General features: G+C 35.6%; 1 protein-coding gene across 1 annotated transcript; it reads left to right on the top strand.

Moving 5' to 3' along the window:
* Window positions 1–8713: 8713 nt before the first annotated feature.
* Window positions 8714–11234, top strand: LOC135764775 (membrane-spanning 4-domains subfamily A member 4A-like). The gene is made up of 7 exons (XM_065275451.1): window positions 8714–8873; window positions 9058–9200; window positions 9290–9388; window positions 9690–9743; window positions 9860–10009; window positions 10471–10593; window positions 10689–11234. Exons 1-7 carry the CDS (start codon window positions 8867–8869, stop codon window positions 10719–10721), a joined length of 609 nt encoding a protein of 202 aa, XP_065131523.1. The 5' UTR covers window positions 8714–8866; the 3' UTR covers window positions 10722–11234.
* The last annotated feature ends 1359 nt before the right edge of the window (window positions 11235–12593 follow it).

Genomic DNA, 12593 nt, shown 5'->3' with positions numbered 1-12593 from the left:
TTATCTCTGACTCTTCTCACCGGCGTCCCACACCTGATCCTTGTTATTGCCCAATCCGGTTTGATTTAAATTCCCCTCGTTTCCTTTGTTCTTTGCAAGTTCGTCTTTGTATGTACCTGCCCGCTAGCTTGTCTAGTTCTAGTCCTGTCGTGTCTTAGTATCTGTCTCCAATTATAGATTTTGGATTACTCATCGCTGCTCTCTGCTGCCTTTACCCCTTTAGATTCCCCGCCCCGCTCTCAGTCTCTCCCGAGTGGTGTGTCTACCGTCAAGCCTCTGTGTACACTCTGTCTGTGGATTCTCAGAGCGCCTGTCTACATCTAGCGCTGTCCAGCCGCAGTGCGCTCTCGGGCGCGTAATTCTGCGTAAGACTCGGACTGCCGCTGTGCGCTGTCCAGCACAGACTCTGCTGAAGACTCTGACCGCCTCTCTCTCTCTCTGTGCCCCGCCAGGATTTCATCTTAGAGGATTTCGGATGTGCGAGTGGACGTTCTACGGCTGTGCTGTGTTTCCCACTTAGAGCCTTTCCCGAGAAGGATTCCGTTGAGCCTGTCTCTCCTGTGTTGTCTCCTCGCATACATCATCACGAACACAGAGTGTCTTCTTATATACATATTGACTTTCACAGAGTGTCTTCTATTATACATTATCACTGAGTGTCATCTCCTAAACATCTCTTGCATCTAATAAACACCTCTGCGCTGGGATCCTTGTGTTTGTTGTTCCTAACACCTATGGTATTATTATGTGAGCTAGAATGTGTCATTTGGCCTTTTGTTTGGGGTCTTTTAAAGGACTCTGTGGGGTCTTAAAATTTAAATTTGAGTTTGACTCTTTCTCTCTTTTTTAAAGGTGGATATAACAATTCAAAGGGGGAATTCACCTCCAGAAATTCCAAAATTTCACAAATGCTGCAGTGATTTTGATTACCATCAAAGTGGTTCCCCCTAAAGCCATGTGTGCCATGGACAGTGAGCAGCAGTGTGCTATTCTTTTTCAATACCTCAAAGCTCTGGTTTATAAATCTAAACTCAACTGAACTTCAAGAATGTTTATTTGTAGTTTTCTTTATCCTGAAGTAGGCCCAAACATGTGTGTCAATTGGATTGTTTCTATTGTTGTCATATATGCAATGTTTTTATATTAATTAATTGATGCATTATATGGACAGGCCATCATCCATGGCCTAAGTGAAATGCAGGCATTATCCTGGCAGGAAGCTGAGGAGGTGTTCCTCCGTGGCCCTTCTTGTCACTCTATGCTTGTAATTTGCATTTGCAAAAAATGGTATTTGTTATTACACAATATTTTTGACAATGGCATTCATCTTTTATTGTAGTGAAGTCAAGGAATTTAACAGTTTCCAAAAGACTGAAAAAAGAAGGAAAAAAATCACCTGCAGGAAGTAAATACTTACTTATGCATTTACATTATTTTATATTTATTAATTTAGCAGACGCTTTTATCCAAAGTGACTTATAAATGAAGAGTTCTTTTTAATGCAATTGAAGATGAAAAGTAAAGTCACTATAACACAATTCTTTCTTCCTTTTTTCTTCGGTTTCTCCTGTTTACAGCAAGATGATGTTTAGGTAATTGTTCAATAAAATACAGCATTGTTTATTATTGGTGTTTTGTCTATTCTTAATTAAGTTTTGATTCACATTCAAAATATCAAAAAACAGATTTTGTAATGTAAGCGTGATATAATGTTAATAAGACTATTATATAATGTAGCCCAGTTACAGTGGGGGAGCCAGAGGGGTGTCCGGGGCCCCCTGACATCTGACTGGTTACCCCGGGTGCCACACCAAATTTATTTTGCTACTTTCACTTCATTGCCGTGTTTTTTTCGACATGCGGCAGCGCAGCACATTTTTTAAAAACAAACATTACGAATATAACAGTGTTCGAATTGAAGGGGGTCTGGGGGGGTCCCGGACCTCCTATAAGCCTTAAGGGACCCCCCATAAAGCACAAAAATATAAATTAGGGGGGTCCCCTGGTTTTTATTAAAATTAAAATACTACATAAATTTAAAATCCTCATTTTGCGTGTCACAAAGCGATACTGTCCATTATTTGTCCCAATTTCGCAATAAAATAATTCAAATGACTTCTGTCCGAAATAAAGAAACTCGCAAGTGCGCCTCATGCTGTTTTCTGGAGGAATTGACAGACGAGTGTCTCTATCTGCATGTGGAGTATTTTTTACCTCAGTTGCGGTGAGAATCTTTAGTAATCTTTAGGTTAAAGGGTTTTTTAAAAAATCTTCTCAAACAATTATTTTATAACAGTGGCAAAGCTATCCACTCAGACTGACGGCTGGTCAACCCAGTCACACAAAATATTTTATTAGGAAAGCAGAAGAAATCACGCTTAAATGATAATAAATGATAGTCTCTTTAATACTTAGCCTATCACTCAACTACGCATCTTTCAGAAATAAATAATTATTTGTAGAAAGTATCTTTTGCATGTGTTTTTTAAACCTTGGAAAAATGTAACATGCAGGGCCGAAGTGGGACTCATTTTCAGCCCTGGGGTTTCATGTCTTAGACCGGCCCACTTTAGTTCACCACTGACTATATTAAAATAATATAATTAAATCCTCAGTGCACTATTCTTTGCAGCCTTGCAATTAATATATTTTCCAAAAATATTGTTTCCAATTCAATGCAAATAGTCTAAAAACAGTTATGTTTTTGCCATAATCATGCAGCCCTACCATAAGGTATTTTAATATTATTCAATTAAACTTATTCAAAAACTGCTGAAAAGGATCAAATGTTTTCCCCTATACTTTTTCCCCTAGCGTTTTGCATGAAATAGATGAAGAATAACTATTAATAGATTAATCATTGTTACATATATAACTTACCGGTAGATATAAAAAATACGACATTTACCTTTTATCAAGTTATCAACTGCTGAAAAGGAACAAATGTTTTCCCCTATATTTTTTCCCCTAGCGTTTGCATAAAATAGATGAAGAATAACTATTAATAGATTAATCATTGTTACATATATAACTTACCGGTAGATTTTTACCTTTTTTTTACATTTACCTTTTATCAAGGTATCAAGTTGCGCTCAAGTTTATTTTAAATCAGAACGTGCAGCAAGTGCACTCAAATAGACGCGTCTAAAACAAAACTTGTGTTCACAGGCGACCGCTTTGAAAAGCAGAAGGCGGCGGCGCGTCATGCGTTGTACATGCGTTTTAAATGAATATGGACCCTAATTGTGATTATGAACGCAAGAATTACTTCGTGGTCGGAAGCTGGGGCACAATCAACTTGGTCATAAAGCGGTGGGGACGTATACCACCCGCAAATTACGCGAATGGGGCTGCTGTGAGTGCTGGGGACAGCAACCTTCAACCTGGTGGCATGATAACTATCTTTAAAATTATGTATCTTTAAAAAGATTAATTATATGTAATTTATACAGTGAAGAAGACAGTGTTATTATTCATTTGATTCTATTTATGTACCTAAATACTACTGTTAGATCTTGCTTTATTTGTAACTTTGTTCTTTTCTATTTTTATATGCTCATAAGTTTTGCTGATCCGAAAATGATTCAATCTATGACTCAAAAAACGCAATGTAATCATTCATTTTACCACTACTATATAGTAAAATTATGTAATTTAAGAATGAGTCCACCCTATTTCACCCCTATTCTGTTTTAAAGTTCTGCCCTTGCCAGTGTTTCACACTAATTTGAGGGGTAAACTTTTTTTAGAGTTTGAGTTAAGGGTAATTTGGGGTTTCTTTGATTAAAACCAGGATCAGATGATTGTTGATCAAGGACGATCACATCTTACGTTGTGAAATCACACCGACCCTATAATGAGGGGGGTGGGGCTTGGCCGGGGGGTGGGGCTTAGCTAGGGGACCCCCCATAAGCTTTGACATAATTCGAACACTGTAACTAACTGGCTATGATTTCAGTGTATAGGCTGGAAGCTGGGTCGTGTGTATAGTAATTGTCTTGTGGACTGAATAAGATTGCCATTTCTTTTTACAACAAAACCGAACGCAGTGTTTATTCTTGTGAAATTATTCTTAAAAAGTGATTTTATAGGTTAGTTAATGATTGTTGGACTGGATTGACACCTTGAACTTGAAATGGCAATGCGCATCAGCACCGATAGCGCGCGTGAACTAAACTTAAACGACTTTATGTTCGCGTATTTTTGGCTTAAACAGACAAATGACTCAAATGCTAAAACAGCTGTCTTGGTGATTTTTTATATTAAAGATTTGGTGTGTCTTAAACATTTTATTGCATTCGGTCTTATATTAAGCCACCTCTTTAATTAAACATAGGACTGATTGATCCCGATTTTGTGTACTGTGTATAATAATTATGCATATATAAATTCCCACACATGCATGTATAACTTTAAGATAAATATATATATATATATATATATATATATATATATATATATATATATATATATATATATATATACAGGGGCGAAAATTTCATCTAAATGTTGGGGGGGACAATAAACATAAAATTTTTCAAGAACAATTTTTGAAGGGGACACCAATAATACGGGCAAAGGAAATGTGTACAGATAGAAAACGTTTCTCTTTCTCTATGAACGGATGCAAATTTAATTTTAATACACATGAATGCAGAGGTGAAAAGAGTAATAAAATATTCTACTTAAGTAAAAGTAAAGTTACTTTAATAATATTTTACTTAAGTAAAAGTAAAGTTACTGGTCTAAAAATCTACTCAAGTAAAAAGTAAGTCATTTTAAAGCTACTTTTTTACAGCGGGGAGAGGTTTCTAGTATAGTTCAAAAAGGAAGGATATATACATCTCAAACTATGTTTTTAATTGTTAACATCTTTACAATTAAAGTGCAATAACAAAAAGTTAATAAAATAAAAAGCTTTTTTATAACTAAGAAACATTTATGGAATTATTTAACGATTTTTACAGGTGAGTTATGCACTTTTGAAGCAAAAATAATATGAGGTCAGCAGCTAGTAAATACAATCATTATAGTAAGGTTGTAATTGATGTATTGCTGGTAACATACATTAAGTTATTAAACTATATACATAAATGAGCATATAATGAGATGAGTGCCATGGCTATACACTATACATCCTTTATACGTTTATTTTATTCTAGTTTCCCAGACCTGTGTACCTGATGTCTTTCAATCTCTCTCTCTCGCTCTCTCTCTCTCTCTGCAATGTCTAATGACATGCGCATTCTCGAGGACGTTCTTAAGTTGTTTGACTTGACGCGAAGCTGCTAGACCTCGGAAGATAATGCGCATGTATTAAAAACGCGTCGTGCAAATTAGCGGTTAAAACCCGGTCGGCAATTCTCAAACTCCGTACTCAAGAGCATGAACCCTACCTGAATGAAACAATCGCTTTGCGTCAATGGCCAGGGGTTTCTTTCATAAGAATTGAATTGAGGGTCTGCATTAGCCCGCGCCTGTCTCGTCCCTCTCCATGGTTCTTTTTGCGCGTTCCCCCGCCCATCAATCAATCATCCGTGGCGCGTCTTTATCACCTTACTTTTTTATTTATTTTTACTCAGTAACGGATATGATTTAACATGTTGCGAAGTAGTCTTCAATACTTTAAACATACTTAAGTAAAAGTAAAGTACAGATTTTAAAAACTACTCAAAGTAAAAGTACACAAAAAAACCTCAGTTACACCAAGGTGAGTAAATGTAATTTGTTACTTTCACCTCTGCATGAATGCATAAAATGTTTTCTTGATCGTTTATCTGTTTCTGTTCTCAGAAAACGAAATGTGTTCATGTTTATATGTCAAAATAGTCCAGTTTTAAAACATATGAGGATAAACTGATAAGTGATGGGAAACGTTGTATTCGCGTCGGCTCCGTACACTTCTTTACCACCGGACTGTGTGTCGGTGGTGAGGTAAAAGGGGCGCGGGCAGTGGACCAAACCACTGTGAGGCAAGGGAGGGGGAATCAAAATGTTTAAAACGTTTTTTTGTTGTTGCTCCGTTTGCATTTGTATTGTTTCACTTCGTACACAACTATTTTAAGTGTTATAAATCATTAAATTATTTTCAATACACATATTTTAATGATATTTTAGGGGGGACAACCCTTAGATAGGGGGGGTCCTGTCCCCCCCGACCCCCCCGGGATTTCCGCCCATGTATATATATATATATATATATATTGCCATAGAAATGTATATTTGAATTGCCATAGAAATGTATATTTGAATTGCCATAGAAATGTATATTTGAATTACACATCAAACATGTTCAGTAGATCAGAAAATCTAGAATTAATAATTTAAATAAAACTAACCAAAATGTTCCTGATACTGATAGGGCAGTGGGCCATGGGTTTGATCTCCAGAGAACATGCCAATAAAATGTACCTTGAATGCTCTGTAAGTCACTTATCAATTTTCTGCAATATTTCAAATAGTGTGAAGACATTGCATAATGTCAGATTCTTTGGAAAAACAAGAAATTGAAAAGCCTGATGAACATTGGGAGAACATTCCTAGGTGAAATGAGACCAAGATGAATTTGTTCGACCCAGTTGGAGTAGATGCTGGCGTGAACCTTTGTCAAGCCTACAGTATTGTGTAGGCCCGACAGAGAAGCACAGTGTGGTGAACATCCCAGGTAAAAATAAAGTAGTTTTTAGTGCATTGAAGTAAATGGTTTCTTAAAATATAACAGCTAAGTAGTAACTTAGATGTTTTTTAAGTTTATATTAGTCCCCATAAAATCAAAATGAAACTTTTTTCATTTTAGTATAGCCTAGGGCTAAATATGATAAACTGATATGGTTCAAAACGCTTCCGGTCACAACACATGCGTGAGAAAAAGTTGAGCAACACATCCCCTCCACCAAAGAGCAGTTGAAAAAACTGTTTCTGAAGAACACCCCCCCACACACACCTCCTACTTCGAAGTCTACGCCCCCATTTGGATATCTGCGGTCTGCAGTTATAGTTTATAAAACCTCGGCCCTGGGGAACTTAGTATAATTTGTTATATTTGATGAGTTTTGAAAATTGTATCCAAGTCGCAAAGATTAGCTGTCGGATGAATGGATGTGTAAATTACAGTTTTTCTCAATTGCTAAAACACTAAAACCCATTGGCTGAACAAAGTTCTCAGTTGCCTGAACTCATTTATCTAATTGTGCTGTCTGTTGTCAATACCTTAAACCATTTCACATCATAAAACACAATTTGCAGATTTCACTTAGACTTTTTAGCAAAACTCCAAACACATACTCATTCTCAAAACACAATCTGCACTCAAATGCACATGTCATGCATACTGCTAAACACAAGCAGCAACAATCAAATACAAATGTCATCACACATGTCATTGATTAAACACAACCACTCACAATGGATTTAACCTGTTTCAAATGATGTGACACAACCAATATATGCCAGTTCACTGTTGTATACAGAAGTACAGTGCATTTTTGACTGTATACTGTACAATGAACAAATTGTATGGCCCTGAACATTGTGCTTTCCTTTTGTTAACAGTACTGACTGTACGGTTTTAAAGTATCACAGAAACAAAGGACAAGTTTGTAAATGCAGGGTACAGTCTGTAAAACTAGGGGTGAAAAGTCTGAGTTCATCTCTCAAAAGTAAATTTTTACATTAGAGAACATGCTATTTTGATGGAACTGACAAGTCTGTGTGTCATTGTTCATGAACAAGACAGTCAAAATGTTGCCATGTTGTCAATATACCAAGTGTACACAATTATATGTGTCAGTATTTTTTTATGTAAACTGTGGATGAATTTACATGTTCACCTTTTTTTCTGTAAACAAATAACACAAATTGTGATTTTGAAAAAAAAACAGTAAAAATAACAAATTTAAAAAAATTACTCCAAATTTCCAGGATTCGCTTGACAGGAATTTATCGTTTCAGTTCACATTTACAAAAAAACCCCCATAGAAAACATGCTTCATGCTTACAGTAACAGATTATGACACATATGGTCAACAATTTCATGCTATGCATGATGAAGTAGGCCTACAGTAATAATCAATCCAACAAGTGTGTATCTTTTTGGTTGGGGCGCCCTCTGGGTTTTCGAGATAAACTTTGCAGCGAATATGAAATGTTTGATTTTAGATGTTGCCTACATCCATAATGAAATCTTGTTGAAATGCAATGTGTTAAAGTATTTTATCGTTAATGACGAGGCTGAATTTAGGACTAGATTCAGATTTCGGTGGAAATTTATGCAATTTTCTGCCGCCAGGGGGCAGTCTTGGCTGCAAATCCGCGATGACACAGACGTTTGTCTGCCAAGCTAGTTGGGTTGAAATCTGCCACGGTGAAAAGTGCTGCAAAACGACAGTATGCTACATCAGTGGTTCTCAAACTTTTCAGGTATGCGGACCCCTTGTGTACGATGCATCCATTCGTGGCCCCCCACAGAAAAAAATATTAAAAAAACATTCTAAAACTTAAAATTCTAATTAAACAAAAATATTTAATTTTGGAATTTAGTGCTGTTGGTAGCCTCATTTTCTGAGGTGTTATTACACAGAATTTACGATAAATTAATTAGTATTTTATAAAATGTCATAAAACTGGGGCCCCCTTGACCCCAGTTTGAGAATCAGTGGGCTACACAATGGAATGACTGAATGAGCCTCGAGACTCCAGATGTGAAGTGGGCGGAAACTTTTTCAAAACTCCACAACAGACTCTCGAGCGGACTCTGCTACGGTGATTTTTTTTAGGAAAACTGCACATAAACCTTTTCAGGATTTCTTGCCATTATATAATCGAGATTATAACGGATATATTTACGATCAGTATAAACTAGAAGAAAATGTTAAGTAAGTAACTTTAGTAGCTAAATTTTATCTGCTACTCATTCTTGTCACATTTTTGTTCTCTTCTTCTTCGCCTTATGCTCTAACCCACTTTCTTTTAATTTTTATCTAAAACACGATTATACGAAGACATCTATATTCTTTTCGCAAGATTAACGAATCTTATTTTCATGTCATATATCAACAGGCGAAATCGAGACAGCTGGGTCTTCGGACGCTTCTGCTACGGCAGAGGGGAACCCTGGCCCGAGCGACTTACTGGAAGTTACTTTCCAGAGGAACCCCAATCAAAATAAAAAATTCCTAGAAGCAGAGCCCAAGATTTTAGGGGTATATTTGAATTTGACATCATTGTAAAATACAATATAATATTATTAAATACTGCTGAGGAATCACCATGTCGTTATTTTATTAAACAGGCTACACAGATAATGCTGACCGTCCTCTTCTTAACTTCCAAAATTGCTAATTTTTCACACTGGATTGGAACAAGTGTCGAAATAGGTTGCTCCTGTGTCGTAAGTGTCTGTTGTAATGTTGTAGCCTAATTAGTTTAAAGAAATATTTAGACTTCATATTGCCCTATAATTATCTGGTTTAGTAAATGTGTTTTTACATTTTAAATTGTAAAAGGTAAAATTAAGGTTCCAAAACATAAACTACAGTACAGTAAAGTTATTTTACTCGGATAGTTTAGTTATTATTTGCGATATTTCATGTGTAAATATGCATGTTGATTTATTATCAACGTTTGCGTTTGGATGCAGTGTTCCAATAGGAAAATGTTTAATAATTCTGCCTTATTTTCTCCTTGAACAGGGCATAATAGCTGGTAGTCTGGCAATAGCTGCACAGAATCTTCACTTTCCAACAGTAAGTTTGGAAAAACTCCCATGTTTGCAGTAACATTGTACAAGATGTATATTCTTGTTGTACTGTAATTTAATTGAAGAGAGAAATAAGCATTTATTTGTATGTGTCTTTAACAGATCAAGGCTTGTTTGGGAATGCAGATAGTCACGTGTCTGATATATGGATTAATTCTCATCATCTCATTTGATTATCATATGAACGATGCAGAATCAGCCTGCTTTTACAATGAGTCGCGCTATGAACTACCATTATGTAAATCTTTACTGGTAAGCTAGCTTAAACTTTTTAAAGGGATACATTTCCTTCCTTACTGTACAGTTGATAAACAATTAAAGTTTAAAAAAAAGATAATTTGAAACAACTATACTGACTCATTGCAGTGCCCTAGAACGGATGTGTTAAAGACAACACAATCAGTGTTAGTTTTGGGACAACAGACTAAATGTGCTGTCCCAGAAAAAACACATCTCTGTGTTATTATTGGAACAACACATTTTGTGTTACTTTTAACACAACTTGTTTTATTTGAACACAAAAGACACATAATGTGTCAAATAGCATAACACAAAAAAAATGAACAAATACTTTAATTAAATATTAAAGTGCACCTATTTTATCATTAAAAAACAACATTACTGTGTGTATTTGGTATAATACAATATGTTCATGTGGTTTATTGCTTAAAGTGTGGACATTTTACTCTGAGAAATTTTGTTTTTTTCTACAGGCTGGATTTAGTCAAATGGTTTCAATAGGTAATCTCATGGAAGCGGTTCAGATTGCCCTCTCTATTACACTAGCTGCATATTGCTGCAAGGTTATTCAGTGCTGCTCGCCCAGGTCTCATGTGGTAAGCAATGCAGGACCGTATAGCAAACTAAAGATCAAATGATGCAAAATAGGATTCAGAGTTTGTGACTGTAGACCTTTTCTGTTGTCTTTCAGCCTGTCATCGTTATGAAGCCACCCAGAGCTTGAGATAGAAAGGAAGAATATATCTACAAAGAGTCTTTATCACATTAATCACATTATGATCTTATTTCCCTAACAATAGTAATGAACTGATCATATTTGTATTACAGTATTACACCTATAGATAGATATACTAATAGCATATTTAACACATTTTAAGACTAATCTAAAATAGCATGTTAAAGTTTGTCTTGATGTGCAGAGCATTTTTGAAATGTCAACAGAATTGCACAATATGATTTAATATCTAAAGCTGTTTTAGAGAACTATTAAATCTTTTAATAGATTATACTATAATTCACTGTGAATACTCAAATAAGATGGTTTTAAACGTATAATTTTTTAAACCTTTTTATGTAGATTAGAATGGATTGTTTATGTATTATTGTTTATGTAGGTTTTACCATATCATGTTCCTTGCCAATCTGAAGGCAAAATTCCTGCAGCATATGAACCCTGTATCATGACAAATGAAAGTGAAATGCATTACATTTGGGAAAAAAATCACAACTTCTGATATCACAGTGTATTTGATTTTCTTAAGTGAGCAAACGCCACAAAGTGGTTCTTTAAAAAATTAGCTGGAGTCTATACTGCTTAACATTATCTTCAATAATTGTTTTGAAATTTCAATAAATGTTTGAAAAGACTCTTTACAGAAGATAACAATAGGCTGCTTGCAAGACTTTCTAGTTAAAATAAATGAAAAAGGTTCAGATCTCTTTTGGGGAAATTGTCACACTAAAGTTCTTTGTGATGCCACTGAAAAATTCCTTTTCTTCTGTAAAACATAAATATGAAAAAGATATTAAAGGTGTAGCGGAGGATTATCTCGAATTTTAGAAAAGAACCGCCTTCTCCACTTTTTAAAAAAATGCAATTGCGCAACACTCCGGATTGACAACTAGGAGGACCAATAGTCTTGATGATCCACCCGGAAAAAGAAAATCCTCTGCAATACCTTTAAATAATAGCTACTGACATTATACATTACAATATATTAAATCTGATTTGAATTATTAATAATCAACGTATTCAAATATACACCACAAAGTTCAATAATTGCTGTTAAAGGTAAAATGAATAAAATCTCACCCGGTTTTCCTACACCTATATTGGTTTTCTAGGGAGATCAGGGGTCTCATTTAAATCACTTAAATAATATTTAACAATTTTTTATAACAGAACACCTTTAGGTTAATAGTGGTTGACTTTGATAGGACTGGGTCTGCTCCTTCTTCATACAGACGTGTGATCCTCAACAGAATACTGTCAAAGTTCATTTTTGAATTTAGCTCTTCACCTCAGATTATAACAAACACGATATAATCTTTAGGTTTCAATAAAATATTTTTAGGTTTCAAGTAGATTTTATATTGTACCTTGAAAGATTTTATGTTGCATTTGATTAAATACTGATGAATGAAATGAATTTCCTAAATTGATACATGTCTGCAGTTTAACAGGACTTCTCTTTGAAGCTGATGCTATGGGAGACTGTATAGAACCACGCCGTGAAAACAGTGAAGAGCAGCCCCAGTGGAGTTGCACTGCAACGCTTAACAGTAGCACATAGCACAGTCTTAGCTCAGTCGGCGTAAGCCATCATGAAAAAGATTGGATGCCAGAGGCACTAGGGACCCAATCAGAAATTCGTCCCGACCCAGGAAAGATTACATACAGACACAGCAAGCATATAGGTCTTATAGCTGCACTACACAGGGCAGCAGATAAACACAATTCAACAAATGACCAAAGTAAGCATACTTGCATTCAGCATCTGCTGGCATAGCTAGTGTGAAAGAAACAAGGATGAAGCGAATACAGTTCCATTCCTCAACAGTAGCAGTAACACAGGCAACATGCGGTACATAATGT

Source organism: Paramisgurnus dabryanus, chromosome 2 (genome assembly GCF_030506205.2).
Source record: "Paramisgurnus dabryanus chromosome 2, PD_genome_1.1, whole genome shotgun sequence".
Lineage (NCBI taxonomy): Eukaryota > Metazoa > Chordata > Actinopteri > Cypriniformes > Cobitidae > Paramisgurnus > Paramisgurnus dabryanus.
This window is presented reverse-complemented; position numbering and strand designations above follow the sequence as displayed.